Source organism: Prionailurus viverrinus, chromosome D4, assembly GCF_022837055.1.
Source record: "Prionailurus viverrinus isolate Anna chromosome D4, UM_Priviv_1.0, whole genome shotgun sequence".
NCBI lineage: Eukaryota > Metazoa > Chordata > Mammalia > Carnivora > Felidae > Prionailurus > Prionailurus viverrinus.
Genome location: NC_062573.1, coordinates 21,970,820 through 21,991,465, shown reverse-complemented (window position 1 = coordinate 21,991,465; position 20,646 = coordinate 21,970,820). Strand labels below are relative to the sequence as shown.

Genomic DNA, 20,646 nt, shown 5'->3' with positions numbered 1-20,646 from the left:
CTTAAGCTCTCCTTCTTCCATCTTTGGTGGGCTCCATATCAAGTATAACTTCATATTGTACACAGTATGAAACACTCCTTCAATCTAAAGGAGAAACTGTCAACATTATTCATTTGCCTTTACTTTTTTAAAATTAGCCAGCTTGACTGATTTTATAACACAATCAGAAGCAGAGAAAAGTTCCTTTCCCAAAGATAGTGTAGATAGGAATATGTTTATTTCTTGTTTGAATAACACTGCAATTATAACGGACCAGTTACTGACTATAATTGGATCTATGGGACATTATCCCTGGAGTTTCAGAATTTTAATTCTGCACAAATAGAGTTCTAAGTTTAATTTGCTACATGAATTGGAAACTTCTCATAAGCAACAAAAAGCTTAAATTGCCTTATAGTGCCAATAGTTGGTCTTTTGAAGGATGATTCTGGAGCACAGATGCCAGGCAAATTCTAGCTATATGAAAGAAATATCTATATATGTCTACCACCATGAGAATATCTGTCATCATCTTCCTGGGTTTGAAATGGAAACTGTGGACTTGTGTTGAAATGTCCAAGGTTTTTGGTTAATCAATCTATGACTGCAGAAATTTATAACTTTTTTTAACTCACTGAATCTCCCAAATTATTTTGGACAGAATTCCAGGAGTGACAGAAAATATGATAAGCTTGGAGAGCAGAACAATTCCTAAGTAAGAAGACTGTTACCAAACTAGGGTAAGAAAATAATTCCAATGGCTCAGGTAAATTAATGACTTAGCTATAGATCAGTTACAAATGTGATTTCAGAAAAAGAAAGAATGCATAAGATTATTTCTTTCATCAATCTCTCATGATGTTTATGAAATAAACCTCTCCCTTCCTAACACTGCCAAAAAATCTTGTATCAAAAATAACAGCTTGAGGATTTACCTGTTGACTTCCTACTTGAAATTTTCCTAATTAATGACAAATTCCTTCAAACATATATTACTATCAGCAAGCTGGAGAAGCATTTGACTACACAGACTACAAGTCTATAGACTACAAGTTCATATGAAGAAAAAAATGCCAGAAAATACGAAGGGAGGGGATCTTATATTTTATATATAATACATGATGTTAATCTTTCTGTGCATATATACAAATGAATATGACATAATAAAATGTTTCAGGGAAATTTGACATCTGTAACAGTTTTTTTCCTCCTGGGATTTTCCCACTACCCCAAAGTTGAGGTCATTGTATTTGTGCTGTGCTTGCTGATGTACCTGATCACCCTGCTGGGTAATATCATTCTGATCTCCATCACCATCCTAGATTCCCACCTACACAAACCCATGTACTTCTTCCTCAGCAACCTCTCCTTTTTAGACATCTGGTACACTTCGTCTGCTTTTACGCCAATGCTGACAAACTTTGTTACAGGGGAAAACACCATCTCATTCATAGGGTGTGTTGCTCAGATGTACTTCTCTCTAGCTATGGGTGCCACTGAGTGTGTGCTCTTGTCATTGATGGCATATGACCGATATGTGGCCATCTGCAACCCCCTGAGATACCCCATCATAATGAACAAGAAGGTTTGTTTGCAGATTGCAGCTGGTTCCTGGTTGACAGGCTACCTCACCACCCTGGTGGAAACAGTATTTGTGATGCAGCTCTCTCTGTGTGGTCATAACACAATCAATCATTTTGCTTGTGAAATTCTGGCTGTCTTGAAACTGGTTTGTGTGGACACCTCCATGGTGGAATTACTCATGCTGGTGATCACCACACTTATCCTTCCCATGCCAGTGCTTCTAATTTGTATATCTTATGCATTCATTCTCTCCAACATCCTAAGAATTAGTTCAGTGGGTGGTCGAAGCAAAGCCTTTTCAACATGTGCAGCCCACCTGACTGTGGTGGTTTTGTTCTTTGGGACAGCTCTCTCCATGTACCTAAAGCCCTTAGCTGTGGATTCACAGGAAATAGATAAATTTATAGCTTTGGTATATGGCGGATTAACCCCCATGTTGAATCCTATCATCTATAGTCTACGGAACAAAGAGGTGAAAGCAGCTATGAAAAGGTTGCTGATTAGAAATCCTTTTGGTACTGTGTTAATTTCTGTCCTCAATAATATCAGAGCAAGCACACTCATCTGAATAATCTCCAACATTATCCAGAAAGTTGCAAAATAGTTTCTATAAACCAAACCCTGGAAAATACTCATTTTTGATAGTTCAACATTAAGTTCAATATCCTGATTTATCTTGTAAATAAAACTGCTGAAATTAATGAATCATTTAGAAAGAATGAATTATGTTTCCAAAAAGTATTTAAAATTTATTGAATATTAATATAACATTAAAATTAGATAATTTTTTATTTCCTGTTTGACTTGCTATACATCTAATAGTCAACTGTAGCATCACCATGGCAACTAATACCCCAAAATTGTAAAATTTTAAGCCTAGTAAATTTTTAAATAATTTCTTCTTATATGATTTGCAATTATATCTGAATTTATGAAGAAATAGGTAATTTTACATAAGTGTTGATATAATTTAAGGTATAAATATGTCATAATTCATAAAACCAAGATACTATTAATTTTAGAAGTTTTCCTAGTCTCTAAATGTTAAAATGTGAAAAATATGGTTTCAGGTTTGATGAACTATAGCATGAATGATTTTTTTATTTGGGATGTATATCTGGGGGGATGAATAAATATCTCTGTATGTGCAAAGATATCATAACAAGGGTCTGCACAATTGTAATCCTGCATATGAAGTGGAGTAAAGAAATAACTTTGGGACATCTTGAAATGCTTATGGTAATAATGTCAAAACACTCTCATATTAAACTTTGAATGCCTCAGTGAATTCATCAACACATAACCACACCATGTTACTATTCTTAGACATGGTTAATTGACCTATTAAGTCTGAGAAAGAAAAGATTCCTACCCTGTAGAGATTACATTGGAAAAGAATTGATTTATGAATGTACACACATATTATGGGAAAAGATTCATGGATATATTTAATATATGTGAGCAAAATTACATAAAGTATAACTTTATCAATATTGCGTATTGGTGAGTTTTTGTCTTTTCCACCTTCCCTGGAACTAGGAAATAATGAAGTCAGTGTATAAACATATCTTTCTTTCCTCTTTATCAGAGAGGTATTCTTGGACATACATGGGTGGTGACTTTATTATATGGATCAAGTGACCCTTGCTAGCATAAATACAATCTCCCTGAGTTTTAGATTTAGAGAAGGTAGAACAATTATAGATAATTGTTGCATAAGGTCTCAGCCTGAACAAGTCAGAGCTTTCAAGGAATTATTCAATCTCTATAACCTATTATATATACATACATATATATATGTATATATATATACATATGTATATATATGATTATTCAATCTCTATAATCATTTATGACAGTGATTTCAGGTAATCACAAACACTGAGCCTATACATATTCATCTTACTTGTTTACATGCATGAAAAGAAAATCTGTAAATAAGGTGTTAAAATTAAAGTCTTATGCCTCATCAGTTCCAGTGGGCATATGATATCTTCTTCAACAAATTTGTCTATCATTGTTTTTGAGGGATGTGGATGAGCTGATTATTGTTCGTGAAATAAGCCAACTCCACTCTCTTTAGGCAAAATCCAATGAAATGGCTTTATACCACCTTGTTGGATCACCATAGGCCTAGAGAGGGTCCTGAGATTTCAAGGGGTTTTGCAAGAGTCATCTTGTCTAGTCAGCTAGACCCAGGATTGAGTAAACTTCTGCATGGTTCAAGTATGTTTTGTATGCTGTATTACAAAAATGGAACTAAATATGTAATCCTGAATTGTATTTTGATTACTTCTTCATTATTCTATGTTGCATGATGAGCAACCTCCAGTGTTACCACATTCTTCATCAAGAGGGAAACCACATTCTCATCAAGAGCTTCATCAATGAAGCTTACAAAACTGCATTGTATTCCAGTCCCACTTCTCTGAGGTAACATGTAGTTTATAGTTTGAAATATTCATATTCAGTGTCCTTGGATTTCACTCAGGATTTCACTCACACAGTGGTTAATTTCAACAGATGCATAACTTTGACTCTTTGTGGAAAACTTGTTGTTTCAACTTTCAGAGAGTAACCTAGATTCCAAGGTCTATAGGACATATCACTGTGACCCACTCCTATGTATCACTTTTAAATATATTCATGTGAGCTCAGAGGAAACATTTGCCTTTGCAATCGCCCAGTAAATGGGAACTTACCCATGCCAATAGATTCCTAAATGTCTGTCTGATCAAAAGTTTTTTTTTCTTTTCTTTTCTTTTTCAGGTTAATAAGATTTTACATGATTTCTCATGTGGTCTTTTAGTTTTCATTTCAGCAATTTCCCACAACCAAAGAATATACTAATACCTGTGCTACTTTACTTGTTTTAAGTTATCCTGAAGCTTTACTAAACAATTCTAGAAATCAAGATCATCTGGAAGACTTGCCTAAAATATCATGGTCATGCTCAACCTAGATCCATCAAGTCAGAATTTCAAGAGGAAAGATCTGTTAATCTGCATGTTTTATAAGAATTGGTTATTCTTATCATGTGAGCGTTATAAGAATTCTGACTCACAGCATTAAAGGGAAAATATTGAATCATATTACTTAATGCTTTTAGAATTGGAGGTGGAGAGAGATGTGTTAAGCACCAAGGACATAAGAATACCCCATATCATAATTGATCAGAATTTAAGGAAAATATATGTTGTCTTCTAGAGCTTCATTATAAAGTGCCAGGGAAGAATCCATTTAATGATGTAATAAGTTTGAATACAATACCCTTGGAACTCTGTTCAAAGAAGAACTGTTTAAATGCAAGGTTTTGTTCTGTTTTGTTTGCCGCAGCTTTCATTTGTATACAGAAAAAAGTAAAGAAACAAATTCATCAACTTTATTTGAAACATATATTCTAAATACACTAGAGAAATGAAATATTTTAAAGTCTATTTAAATATGCTTAGTTTTTTTTTAATCTTATTACTTTAGCAAGACCTCTTATCATTAAAGAACAATCACAGCAGAATGATCCTAAAAGCTAGAATCAGAAACATGGAATTTGGGACCTTAATTTAGCATCCACAGCTCTCTCCTTTAAAATGTCAATCATGTTAACATACTACAGTATTATTAAGAGTTTTCTTCAAAAATCATCTGCATGTTGTGTTAAGATCAGTCTGTGGGGGATAATTTTAGAGTCAGGAAGACTTTGGAAACATATTGTAGTAATTTTAGCCCAGACCAGAGTGAGATTTATGGAAAAGATGATTAATAGTTAATTCTGGATACATTGAGAAGGCAGAACCAACAGGATTTCCCAAAGTATTGGATATGTGTGACAGAGGAAGAGAAGCATCAAAGATGACTTCGAGGTTTTCACACTGAAGGGTGAAAAGGACAGAGCTGTAACTCACTGAAAGAAGAAAGGCTATAGTTGGAGTGGGTCTGTGGGAGAATACCAAGTATTCATTGTAGACATTAGGTTCAAAATATCTCTTAAATATGACAACAATGCTGAAGAATATACAAGTCTTGTGCTTAGAGCAGAAGTCTGGAATAGGGATATCAATTTGGGAGTCATCAGCATATGAGTGGTATTTAAAATCAAGAGATGGGATAAGATTACCAAGGTAGTGGGTGTGGATAAGAGAAGAGGTTGAGCCTTAGGGCATCAAATCATCAATAGGCAGTATTGAAGATCTTAATCTGTCATCCATGCAGGGATGACAGATGATAGTGTAGTCTCTCCATTCTCTATGTGTAATTATAGATATGGGCCCACAACTGTCCACCTTGTCCACAAAGTTGCCATTCTGTATCTAATTATCATTTTAGTAGCTATATATTTAATCATACGAACTTAAAAAATATATTTTAATCACTCCTATACTCAAGATTATTTCTGATCAGTGCCTATTATCACTAATGCTGAAATAAATACCTTCTTATGTTTGATTTTCCCTTCTTTTTGATTATATCGTAGAATAAATTCCCAGGGGTGGCTTTACTTCATCAAAGGCAATGAACAATTTTATGGCTCTCAGTAGAAAAGTTTTATAGTTCTTGATATATAACTCCAAATTACTTTCAAAAGGGGTTATACCAATTTACTTTACATGCTTCAGCTCTATTAAAATAGGTAATATAACTAAATGAAACTGCAACACTAATTCAACCAAAATTAAATTGTCTAAAACTATTTTTTCACAATATATTCTATCTACAATGATTTTGTTTTTTGTTTCACTTCTCCCATTTAATATTTGTCTTCATTTCTCTTATTAAATGGTATCTTATATAAGGGTATTAGTGGGCATTCAGATGGAGTGAATTTGATCATTTAAATGCAGAGGAATTTCAGAAAAAATGGGCCTACCTTCAGAACTTTCAAATATGTGTATATAAGACATAGAATAGTAGCTAGAGCTATAGTGAATCAAATATCTGGACTTAAAAGTCAACCCATGGCTACTTCACAGAGCTGTATGTTGTAATCTATGCATAGAGAGTATTTCAGCAGTAATATTTTGAGAAGCTGAGGCATTGGAAGTAAAATAATTCTGGCTAATGATGAAACATGAGGATTGACCATGAAAGCCAATTTCAAAAGTGGAGTCAAAGGAAAGGTCACATTGCAGTTGGTAAGATTAAGTCCTAGAAACTAGATGACAACAAAGGAATATTTTCCATCTAGATCCAAAATAAGGTATCTCTTAGCATTCCAGGGCTGGATGCTACCTATTTGAGAAGGTACCCTATTAAATGCTATCCTATTTAAGAAGAAGAAAATCATCTCTTGTGGGTTTAGTTTTTTGTTCCTTGTTTTTTTAGTTCATCTTTTTTATTGTTAACTTAAAGTTCTAAAATCCTACAAAGAAAAAAATCCCTTTGACGTTACTGAAAATAATGTTATGAGCCCTGTAAACCTAATGTCTGATCTTGTCTCCATCTCTTACTTTACATGTAGGATGTTCAAGAAGAGATTGTGACAAACTTTCTGAAAATTTGAAAGAATTTATTCTACATGTTTGTTTTCAAACTTTACTAATTTACTTTCACCTCAATTTTTAAATGTGTGTTTACCCTATTATACAGTCCACATGTATGTTAGGTATAATTTTTTTATGCGTGATGTATTTGAATAAATTTTAAAATAAAATTAAAAGTGCTATTAGTCGGGGCACCTGGGTGGCTCAGTTGATTAAGTGTCTGACTTCAGCTCAGGTCATGATCTCACAGTTTATGAGTTTGAGCCCCACGTCCAGCCTGGAGCCTGCTTTGGATTCTCTCTCTCTCTCTCTCTCTCTCTCTCTCTCTCTCTCTCTCTCCTCCTCCCCTGATCATGCTCTCTCTCTTTCTCTCTCTCTCTCAAAAATAAATAAACATTACAAAAAGCGCTATTAGTCTCTCTTTTGTTGGTGTTGTTTTTATTGCTAAGAAGAGGTTGCAAGTGGGCCCATATCACTTGTGTTTTCATCATGTTGGTTTCCAGAGTAAGTGACCCAGAGTAGATGGTCAACTGTTCATGAGATAACAGCTATTCTGGACAATATCTAAAGTAGGATCTTCATTCTGAGGGAGAAGTCAAGGATGAGTTTTTCAGGTTGGCTGAAAACAGAGGCAATCCTGAAGGAAGAGCACACGCATGTCTACTGGTGTAGACAATATTTTCATCTTCTAAAATGGTCTTTCTGGATTTTCCATAATTTCCCTACTCAGCCTAACACAAAAAAGAATAGGCACAAAAATTAGTACACCTGAACCTAATAATTGGAATTTATGTGCACAGTTCTACTCTTGCAATGTCTGTGTAGTTGATGAGAAAAATGAGTCCTACTAAGTAAATATTTTGGGGTACAAGCTATCTAAGACTATCATAAGCTGGTTTCCCAGGAAACAAACTCTGAGATGGAGATTTACCACTGGAGGTTTACTGGGGCATGCCCTCAGAAACAACATCTGTTAGAGGGTGAGAGAAGAGGACTATGCAGGAGGAAGTTAATTGCAACCCAGGATCATCAGAAACCTCAGTCAATCCCACAGTGATCTCTAAAACTGAGATGGTCCTTTAGAGAAATCCCAAATTGAGGCTAAGGTCTAGGGCTTTTGTACCCCTGCATGGACCAGTCATTGGATAAAGTCTGCCCCTAGCAAGGAGTAAAAGCCATGGGCAAGACAGCTCTATCCAGCTGAAATAAATCCTCAAGGAAGGATACATACAGCTGCCAAAAATCACAGCAGGGTGGTACAACAAAAAGAGAACTACCATAGTGAAGATGAACATTTTAATTTGGTTTATGATAGGATGGGAAAAGGTAGAAAGGAGAGAGAAAAGATGAGATAAGGAGAAAGACCTTGGCAATGATAAGCTCAATACTTATAGGTAAATCTTATAAAAACAAAAAACATAAAAAAAACCTAGGCAGCCTCTGGGCCTGGTCCCTTCATACCCTTTAAGAGAACCCAGAATTTAGTCTTGATAAGAAAATCTCCCATAATGTTTATAGCAGTGCTATCAACAATAGCTAAATTATGCAAAGAGCCCAAATGTCCATCGACTGATGAATGGATAAAGAAGATGTGGTATATACATACAATGGAATATTACTTGGTGATCAAAAAGAATGAAATCTTGCCCTTTGCAACAACATGAATGGAACTAGAGGGTATTATGCCAAGAGAAATAAGTCAGTCAGAGAAAGACAAATATCATGTAATTTCACTCATATGTAGAATTTAAGAGAAAAACAAATGAACATAGGGGAAGAGAAGGAAAATAAGATAAAAACAGAGAGGGAGGCAAACCATAAGAGACATAAGAACTGAGAGCTGCTAGAGGAGAAGTGGGTGGGTGGATGGGCTAAATGGGAGATGGGCATTAAGGAGAGCACTTCTTAGGATGAGCACTGGGTGTCATATGTAAATGATGAATCACTGGGCTCTACTCCTGAAACCAATACCACACTGTATGTTGACTAACTTGAATTTGAATAAATTAATTTTTTTAAAAAAGAAAATCCTCGGGGCACCTGGGTGGCGCAGTCGGTTAAGCGTCTGACTTCAACCAGGTCACGATCTCATGGTCCGTGAGTTCGAGCCCCGCGTCAGGCTCTGGGCTGATGGCTCGGAGCCTGGAGCTTGTTTCCGATTCTGTGTCTCCCTCTCTCTCTGCCCCTCCCCCGTTCATGCTCTATCTCTCTCTGTCCCAAAAATAAATAAACGTTGAAAAAAAAAAGAAAAAAAAAAGAAAATCCTCCAAGTCAAACAACCAGAGCCTACCCTATAATTAAGGTAAAGTCTATGGGCTAATTAGGGGGAGAAAAGAGGTAGAAATAAAATTAAAGAAAAAGTGAAAGGCAGACAAAACTAATACTGTGCAGTATTTTCATTTTATTTTGCCAGGTACAGTAATTGGTAATTAATAGCTATTATTTAATTGAGCTCTATCAATAAATCTAAGAAACAGGTATTATTATTCCCATTTTATGGATAGGAAGCTAAAGCTCATAGATTAAATGTCCAAATTCATTCAACTTTGAAGGAGTTATAAGTCACCACATATAGGTTAAGAAAAAGTCTTAGATAGCATAACTTTCTTTGGAAACATAATCAAAACTATGGTGAATGTGAACCCATGTAATGGTAAGTCATTTTAAATGATGTTTTATAGAGATTACAAATTATATCATATTTTTTATTCATCATTTATTATTTACTAGATTACTTTACACCAATAAAGAAACTAAAGTCCAAAGAAATGAAATAACTTAGCCTAGAATCCCCAATTAGGTAGTGGCACAATGGCTCCTATGCAACTGCACCCTATGTGACTTTAATATGATCACTCTTCTCATTATTCCACAGTTTCAGTTGCTTGGAGAATTAAGACCCCTGCCAAAACCTTTCTATCCATCTCTTTCACAACAGACAAGCTAATGAGCCACCAAGTGACCTCTAACCCTGTAAAAACTGTAGATTCCAAAGGGAGCCAAGTACCATAGTGTCAACCCAATAAAGAGGTAAACTGAGGCAGGTTTGAATTTACCAAAAATTGAGTTTAATCAGGAATAGAAGATAAATTGCAACTTGGGAAACTTAAACTGCAGCAAACCACAGGCAACCCCTTAAAGGTTTGGGTTGAGCTGTATTTAGGGGCAAGGAATGCAAAGAGTTGGGGGAGTCCAGCCAGAGTCAAAGCAGTAATTTCCCTTGATTGAGGATAGGGAGAGATTCTTGGCAAATGTTCAATGTCAGGAGAAAATTCCAGTTTTCTGTAAGTCAGGCATTCACAGGGACTCAGTCTCAGTTTTTAAGTTTTGTATTCCTGAGGGCAAATGCATGAGATCCTTCTCTTTCATATCCTCTGGTCCAATTTTAGATTGAAATCCTTTCACACTAGGAAACCATTTATTTTCTATTTGTTAGTACATATTGGTACTGGTAGATCTCTTCTCATGGGAATGCAGGCCGCATTCTAATATTTAGTGTTTTACTGGAAACCACATCTTGTTCTTTGCTAAGCTCCCTTAGCAGTATGGGCCTGGGCAAGAGATGTTTCATAAGTCTATAATAAATTAGGAGTATGCCTCAGTCTGGATTTATAACTTGTTTCTTTCCAAAAACCATCACATTGTTTTCAAAGATCAGAGCCTGCACAAATAAAATGGGAGGAACTGATGATTCCGCTTTTGCTTTCAGGATTGAAGTAGACCTGATTACCTAACCAGCTCTAACATGTTCTCAACTAACACAGAAACATATCAGTGGCACAGACTGCATCACCACAGAAAGATGGACTCACCATAAATAACTGCACTGTAATGAGAAAGAGGACTATAGAGTAGGAAAAATTAATTCAACAGGGAACAAAGGCAATACTTTGCCACAGAAATGAGGGCTAGCAAGAGCTTACAAAGGAAAATAATTTATTTACAAGGTGTTATGGTATCATCATCATAAAGAGAGAACAGGGCGCCTGGGTAACTCAGTCAGTTAAGCACTGACTTCTGCTCAGATCATGATCTCATGGTTCATGAGTTCGAGCCCCAGATCGGGCTCTGTGCTGTCAGCTAGGAGCCTGGAGCCTGCTTTAGATTCTGTGTCTCCCTCTCTCTCTGCCCCTCCCTTGCTCACACTCTGTCTCTCTCTCTCTTTCTCTCAAAAATAAATAAAACATTAAAAAAATTTAAAAGAACAAAAATTCTCATGGAGCAAGGTTCCTAGCTGGAATAATAATACTAAAAGAAATACTAAAAGAAATAGTAATAAATAATAATAATCCAGAACATTTATTGAGTTATAACTGTGTTCTAGACACTCTCCTAAGTTCCTTACATGTAGTAATTTAATACAAACAATAATGTTATGAGTTGGTATTCATAGTAACTTATCCTATTTCATCAACCATATTTCTACCTCTCTTTCCAAACAAGCAACCTTAGAAAACAAGTATTAAGTGACTTATGTTGTTTACAAATTAGATACAGGAGAGGGCTGGGATCCAAGCAATTTGGCTTCAGAACAAGTAACTTAACCATCATGCTATTCTTTCTCTCACAATAAACTGAACGTTCTTCAACTCATGTTTCCCTCTCATATTTACTAACAGGCAGTTCTACTGGAAAAACTGTGAAGCCCAGGTTCTTCAAGAAGGTTTTAAGTTGGGTTAAATTCTTGAATCCTCATATTTATCCTCTTTTGAGAGTACAGGAGCACCAAGATTTAGGGTCAATTCAAATTGAAACACAAATCATAATGTATACTTCGATGCTCATCTGAGCCCTTGAAGATCATCAGTCACCATAAAGATCATCATAAATTATCTCCTACATATTCTTTTAATAGAGATGGAGTAGGGGCGCCTGGGTGGCGCAGTCGGTTAAGCGTCCGACTTCAGCCAGGTCAGGATCTCGTGGTCCGTGAGTTCGAGCCCCGCATCAGGCGCTGGGCGGATGGCTCCGGAGCCTGGAGCCTGTTTCCGATTCTGTGTCTCCCTCTCTCTCTGCCCCTCCCCCGTTCATGCTCTGTCTCTCTCTGTCCCAAAAAGTAAATAAAATCGTTGAAAAAGGAAAAAAAAATTTAATAGAGATGGAGCAAAGCTGAGGAATGAATCCAGGTAGCATATTATATACTTCCCTTTCCTTAGCATCTTTAAGTTTAATTTCCCAAACATAATAAAATTAAACTTGAGGTTATCTCCTTTTGAACCAATAGTTTTAAAAAGGTTAATTATTAAAAGGTATAAAAACACAGAAGCTAATTATATTTTAAAATATACAGAAAAAAGGGGTGCCTGGGTGGCTCAGTTAGTTGAGCATCTGACTTCACCTCAATTCATAATCTTGCCATTTGTGAGTTCGAGCCCCACATTGGGCTCTGTGCTGACAGCTCAGAGTCTGGAGACTGCTTCAGATTCTGTGTCTCCCTCTTTCTCTCTGTCCCTCCCCCGCTCATACTCTGTATCTCTGTCTCTCTCAAAAATAAACATTTAAAAAAATTTTAATATACAGAAAAAAACCCAAGAAAACAGAAAAAAATTAATAATGGCAGAGGTTTCTGTCTAAAATGCCATTTACTCAAGACATGCTTAGCATTTGATTAAGTTTTATTCTCATGGAACTAACATATTTATAAAATGATATTAGTTATTAGTTGTTTATTGTGTGTTTCTATTTGTAAAATCTAAGTCTCATGAGAACACAAGCCTTTTTATATTGTACTATACTATATTCTCATTTTCTTCAACAATGTTGAAAATACATAAGCACTTTAAATATTTTTCAAATGAACCAAAAGCAGGTATAAAGAAAACAGAAAAATCAACCCAATAGAGTTCATAGAAAATTTTCAGTTAGTCTATTTAAAAATAAAGAAAATAATAGAAATTCATTACATTGTGAACAATAGAAGCAGTAAAATCACACATACAGAGTTATTTTAAAAGGAGAAAATGTCATGAATATACCAATTAATTTAAAAATCCTGTTGCAATTGAAGATTTTTGAATGATAAATATGCTTTAACACCAATAGTCCTATCATATTCCATGTTAAAATACATGAATGAATCATTCCTGTGAAAGTCAGGGCCAAAATAAGAGCATCTTCTAATATCTTTATTATTCAACATTAATTATTATGGATAATAAAATTTTTCCAAATACATGAATTTACAAACCTAGGAATATAAATATAGGAACAGAAAAGAAAGTTATCAGTACTAACAGTCACTTTTTTTTTTAAGAAAAGCTAAGTGAATCAACCAAAAAGTCTATTATTAGTAGAAATGTTCAATTTCTATTCCCTATAATGTACAATGTTCAATTATATAGTTACCTGGCTATATAATAATATATAACATATATTATAGCTTCTCTATAGGACAATGGTTAGAAGGTGGCAGTGGAGTAGGAGGACTCTACTCTTCCCACAAAGACAATTATATAACTATCAAATAATCCTAAATAACCCAGAAATTTACCTGAAGAGTGGCAGAACAAACCCCACAGCTAAAGGTAGAGAAGAGACTCATAAAAGAGGTCAGGACATGCAGAGAAGTGGTTTGGGAGAGAGATGGATTGTGGCTGCTTCACTGGGGTGGAAGGAAAGCCATGGTTGTGGAGAGGGTTGAGAGACAAACTAGCATACAGGGGAGAGAAAGGGGAAAACAAATCCCCATAGTGGTTGGCTTCAAGAGAGAGAAGGGCTGAACCTTGTGACTTTTGGCAACCAGCTTAAAGCCTGGAGTTTTGAGGGTCAGCAGGCTTGGATGGGATGGAACCTGGAGGGCATTGTGGTGCTCTTGGAGAGAAGGCAGGCAAATAACCCATGGACATATGTTGTTGAAACAGTGATCTGGATACCACCAGCTGGGGCACACAGTGGGAAACTTATTTGCTCATCTCAGAGTGCATCACAGAGAGGCAGCGTTTGCAAAGGACCCCTCCAGGAGTGAGGGAGCTAGCCAGCACTGTTTCTCTCCCCCACCCCTCAGTGTGGGCACTGGAAGACCTTAAGGAACCAGTGCAAAGCCCACACTGACTATCTAATTTACTTACACCAAATCCCACCCTGCTGCACTCCAGTGGAACTACTCTTCCCACTCTCACTTGCCTTAATCCTAGCTAGGCAGGCTCCCTCCCACAGAAGATCAGTCAAAATTCCTACTCACACCACATCTCCTGACTGGGGAATTTTGCAGAGCCTCAGTTCTGGTGCAAGACAAAAGAATATAGTAATATACATGGGAAAACTATAAGGCTATCAGGATATTTTTCAGCAGAAACTTTTCAGGCCAGAAGGAAGAGGCATGATATATTCAAACTGCTGAATGGGAAAAGTCCACAGTCCAGAATACTCTATCCATCAAGGTTATCATTCAGAACAGAAGGAGAGATAAAGAGTTTTCTAAACAAACAAAATCTAAAGGAGTTCATGCCCATTAAACCAGCTGGGTAAGAAATATGAAAGGGGACTCTTTAAGAAGAAAGCAGAGACCAAAAGCCACAGTGTGAGGTAGGAAAAACAAAACCAGTAAAAATGAATATTTCTGTAAAAAATAAATCAAGGAACTCTGAAAATAAAAGCATGTAAAATATGATAACACATACCTAAAACATGGGAGAAGTAAATAATGGGTTCAAACTTAAACAACCATAAACTTAATATAGATAACTGTATGCAGAAGGCATTATATACGAACCTAATGGTAGCCATATATCAAAAACCACTAATAAATATGCAAAGAATAAAAAGAAAGAAATCCAAATATATCACTAAAGAAAATCAACAAACCATGACAGAGAGAAAGACAAGAAAGGATCAGAGAAAATCTTCAGAAATAACTACAAAACAAGTAATAAAGTGGCAATAAGTACATATTTATCAGTAATTACTTTGAATGAAAAAGGTCTAAACACTCTAATCAAAAGACATAGGGTGACACGATGGATAAAAAGAACAAGACCTATCTATATGCTGCCCACAACAGGCTCATTTTAGACCTAAAGATATCTGTGGGTTGAAAGTGAGGGGTTGGATGCAAATGGAGATCATCTCTCTCTGTCTCTCTTTATCTATCTATCATGCAAAAGGATGTCAAAAAAAACCCAGAGTAGCAATACTGATATTGGACAAAATAGACTTTAAAACAAAGACTGTAACAAGAGACAAAGAAGGACACTAAATAATAATAAAGGGAATCATCCAAAAAGAAGATACAACAATTGTAAATATTTATGCACCCAACATAGAACCCTGAAATACATAAAACTGTTAATAAACATAAAATAACTAATCATAATAATACAGTAATAGTACGGAAGTTTAATACACTGCTTACATTTATGGACAGATCACCTACACAGAAAATCAACATGGAAACAATGGCTCTGAATGATGCACTGGAACAACTGGATTTAACAGATATATTCATACGTTCTATCCTAAAAGAGAAGAATACACATTATTCTCAAGTGCACATGAAACAATCTCAAGAAAAGATCACATATTAGGCCACAAAACAAGCTTCAACAAATTCAAGAAGGTCAAAGTGATACCAATAATTTTTTCTAACGAAAATTCTATGAAACTAGAAGTCAACCACAAGTAAAAATGTGTAAAGACCACAAATAAATGGAGGTTACATAAAATGCTACTAAACAATGAATAGGTCAACAAGGAAATCAAAAAAGAAGTAAAAAAGTTTATGGAAACAAATGAAAATGAAACAAAATGGTCCAAAATCTTTGGGATGCAGCAAAATGGTTCTAAATGGTTATAGCAATGCAGGCCTACACCAAGAAGTTAGTGTAAATTTCAAATAAACAACCTAAAGTTACACCTAAAGGAACTAGAAAAAGAACAACAGACAAAACATAAAACCAGAAGAAGGAATGAAATATACAGATAAGAGCAGAAATAAATTATATAGAAACTTAAAAAATAATAGAACAGATCAATAAAACCAGGAGATGGTTTTCTTGGAAAAAATCAATGAAATTGATACATCTCTAGCCAGACTTATCAAGAAAATGTAAGAAAGGACTCAAATAAAATCACAAATGAAAGAGGAGAAATAATAACCAATACCACCACAAAAATATAAATAAAAACTAGACAACCTAACAGAAATGGATAAATTCCTAGAAACGTATAAATTACCAAAACTGAAAGAGGAAGAAATAGAAAATTTGAACAGATAACCAGCAAAGAAATTGAATCAATAATCAAAAACTCCCAAGAAACAAAAGTCCAGGACCAGATGGCTTCACAGGTGAATGCTATCAAACATTTAAAGAAGAGTTAGTGTGTATTCTTCTCAAACTATTCCAAAAAATAGAAAAGGAAATAAAATTTCCAGATGCATTCTCTGAGGCCAGTATCACTCTGATACCAAAACTAGATAAAGAGACCACACAAAAGAAGTCAACTGCAGGCCAATATCCTTGATGAATATAGACAAAAAATCCTTAACAAAATATTAGCAAAGCAAATCCAACAATACTTTTAAAAAATGCTTCACCACAATCAAGTGGGATTTATTACTGGATTGCAGGGTGGTTAATTATTCACAAACTAATTAATATGATATATCACATCAATAAGAGAAAAGATACAAACTATATGATCATGTCGATAGACACAGAAAAATCATCTGATAAAGTACTATATCCATTCATGATAAAAACCCTCAACAAAGCAGGTTTAGAGGGAACATACCTCACCATAATAAAAGCCACTATGAAAAACCCACAGCTAACATCATCTTCAATGGAGAAAAAATTAAAGTTTTCCCCCAAGTTCAGGAAGAAGACAAGAACATCCACTCTCACCACTTCTCTTCAACATAGTACTAGAAGTCTTAGCCACAGCAATCAGAAAACAAAAAGAAAAAAAAAAGCATTGAAATCATTCAGGAAGAAGTAAAACTTTCACTATTTGCAGAGGAGATGACTCTATGTATAGAATAATCAAAAGCTTCCACCAAATAACTACTAGAACTGATAAATAAATTCAATAAAGTTGCAGGATACAAAATCAATATGTAGAAATTTGTTGCCTTTGTATACACCAATAATGAAGAAAGACGAAGAGAAATTAAGAAAGCAATCCCATTTACAACTGCACCAAAATAATAAGATATCTAGGAATAAACTTAACCAAAGACCTGAAAGTGAAAGACCTGTATTCTGAAAACTATAATACATCAAGAAAGAAATTAAAGAAGACAAAAAGAAATGGAAATCCCATGCTCATGAATTGGAAGTAGAAATATTGTTAAAATGTCTAAACTACCCAAAGCAATCTACACATTTAATGCAATCCTTATCAAAATACCAACAGCATTGTTCACAGAACTAAAACAAACTCTCCTAAAATTTGTATGGAACCACAAAAAACCCTAAATAGTCAAAGCAACCTTAGAAAAGAAAAGCAAAGGTGGAGGCATCACAATGATGGACTCCAAGTTATATTACAAAGCTGTAGTAATCAAAACGGTATGGTATTGGCTCAAAAGTAGACATATAGATCAATAGAACAGAATAGAAAATCCAGAAATAAATCCACAACTATAAGATCAGTTAATCTTCAAGAAAGGAGAAAAGGATATCCAATGGGAAAAGGTAGTCTCTTCAACAAATGATGTTGGGAAAACTGGTCAACAACATGCAAAAGAAAGAAACTGAACCTCTTTTCTACACCATACACAAAAATAAATTCAAAATGTACTACAGACCTAAATATGAAACCTGAAACTATAAAAATCCTTGAAGAGAACACAAGCAATAACTTCTTTGACCTGGCTGAAGCAACTTTTTTCTTTCCCTGAAGCAGGGGAAAAAAAGTAAAAATAAACTATTGGGACTTCATCAAAATAACAAGCTTCTTCACAGCAAAGGAAACAATCAACAAAACTAAAAAGCAACATAGAAAATGGGAGAAGATATTTGCAAATGACATATCTGATAAAGGACTAGTATCCAAAATAAATGAAGAACTGATATAATTCAACACCTGGAAACAAATAATCCAATTTAAAAATAGGCAGAAGACTGGGGCACCTGGGTGGCTCAGTTGGATAAATGACTGACTTCGGCTCAGGTCATGATCTCACAGTCTGTGAGTTCAAGCCCTGTGTCGGGCTCTGTGCTAATAGCTCACAGCCTGGAGCCTGCTTCAGATTCTGTCTCCCTCTCTCTCTGCCCCTCCCCCACTCGCAATCTGTCTCTCTCTCTCTCTCAAAAGTAAAATAAAAACATTAAAAAAATAGGCAGAAGGCATGAATAGACATTTCTTCAGAGAAGACATACAGATGGCCAACAGGCACATGAAAAGATGTTCATCACTTATCATCAGAAAAGTGCAAATCAAAACTACAATGAGATATCACCTCACACTTGTCAGAATGGCTACAATCAAAAACACAAGAAACAAAAGGAAGATGCGGAAAAAAAGAAACCCTTGTACACTGTTGGTGGGAATGCAAGCGGGTGCCACCACTGTGGAAAATAGTATGGAGATTCCTCAAAAAGTTAAAAATAGAACTACCCCTACAATCCAGCAATCGCACTACTCTGTATTTACCCAAAGAATACAAAAACACTAATTCAAAGGGGGTACATGCACCCCTTTGTTTATAGCAGCATTATTCACAATAGCCAAACTATGGAAGCTGCCCAAGTGCCCACTGATTGAGGAATAAAGAAGATGTAGTAATGGAATATTAGCCATTAAAAAGAATGAAATCTTGCTATTTGCAACAACATGGATGGAGCTAGAGAGTATAATGCTCAGTGAAATATGTCAGTTTGAGAAAGAAAAATGGTATATGATTCATTCATATGTGGAATTGAAACAAAGCACATGAGTAAAGGGAAAAAAAGAGATATACATAAGAGAGACAAACCGAGAAACAAACTCTTAACTACAGAGGACAAACTGATGGTTACCAGAGAAGATGGGTGAAATAGACACTAGGAATTAAGGAGTGCATTTGTTGTGATGAGCACCAGCTGATGTATGGAATTGTTGAATCACTTTATTGTACACCTGAAACCAAGAGAACACTGTGTGCTAACTGGAATCAAAGTAAAAACATAAAAAATAGTTTCTTTATAAATAATAATTGCTTAGAAGTTATCATGGGAAAATATTCAAAAAACATAACACAAAGTATTAAAAGTACATTAAAGATATTGAAATATTCAGGGGCGCCTGGGAGGCTCAGGCGGTTAAGCGTCCGACTTCGACTCAGGTCCTGATCTTGCAGTTTGTGAGTTCAAGCCCCGCGTCAGGCTCTGTGCTGAGAGCTCAGAGCCTGGAGCCTGCCTCAGAATCTGTCTCCTCCTCTCCCTGCCCCTCCTCTGCTCATGCTCTGTCTCTCTCTGTCTCTCAATAATAAATAAACATTAAAAATTAAAACAAAAGATATTGAAATATTTTTAAAATGCAATATATGAAGAAGTGATAATAATCTTGATATATAAAGAATTCTTACAAAAACATAGGAAACTCCATTTACTTTGCCCAATTTTCAATTAAAACCCAAGTGGAAAATGGATAATTAAATAATAAATGAATAAAAATCACAAGCTAAGACATAGAATAGAAAATGAATATATGAAAATATGCTCAATTTGACTGTTGTGCAAATAAACATTAATACATTCAGAAATGAAGTGTTATTTTTAAGTGATTAAAAAATATATACAGACTTATGGGTTAGTGATTATAATAGTGGCTACTTAAATCCATATCTCCCTACATATTCTCCAAAAACAATAGAGTACAAGAGAAGAACAAATAAAACCACCCAAACCCACAGTCTAGACATAAGTAGAAGATAAAATGTATCCATTCACTGCACTGTGGTGCATTGAATATAATATTTCAAATAACATAGATAAAAGAATGATTAATAGTAATAGAATAACCTTTTATCTGGGTAGTATTATTTCAGTGGAAATTTCATGGAAAATGTTTCTAAAGATGCTAATATCATATGTGAATAAGTGCAGTGTTACTTCTTTTAAAGATGTGTCTACAACACTGTTGCATATAAACACTATATAGAATCATATAAATAAAAGATATTTCTAATGATTTTACAAATTTTATATATCTGAATATGTTTTTCCAATAAAAGCATGTTTTTTTTTTCTTTTTTAAATTTATTTTTGGGACAAAGAGAGACAGAGCATGAACGGGGGAGGGGCAGAGAGAGAGGGAGACACAGAATCGGAAACAGGCTCCAGGCTCCGAGCCATCAGCCCAGAGCCTGACGCGGGGCTCGAACTCACAGACTGCGAGATCGTGACCTGGCTGAAGTCGGACGCTTAACCGACTGCGCCACCCAGGCGCCCCAATAAAAGCATGTTTTTACAAAAAAGAGAAAAATACTCAAACATCAAGTTACTTATAAGCACAGAATTTAATATCCAACTTTAGTATCTCTCATGCTCCCACTGAGTGTTTTCATAGAGTGAAAACTTGTGTAGAAAAGAGAAGGAAACTAGTGGCAAATTTAAGATTGACCTAAAATCAAGACAGAGCCCTGAATATAAGAGGGACACAAAAGTGTGTATAGGAGCACTGG

General features: G+C 35.3%; 1 protein-coding gene across 1 annotated transcript; it reads left to right on the top strand.

Annotated features, from left to right (window-relative positions):
- The first annotated feature begins 1,147 nt into the window (after nucleotides 1–1,147).
- On the top strand, nucleotides 1,148–2,131 carry LOC125150031 (olfactory receptor 13F1-like). The gene has a single exon (XM_047829346.1). The coding sequence runs from the start codon at nucleotides 1,148–1,150 to the stop codon at nucleotides 2,129–2,131; it is 984 nt and encodes a 327-aa protein (XP_047685302.1).
- The last annotated feature ends 18,515 nt before the right edge of the window (nucleotides 2,132–20,646 follow it).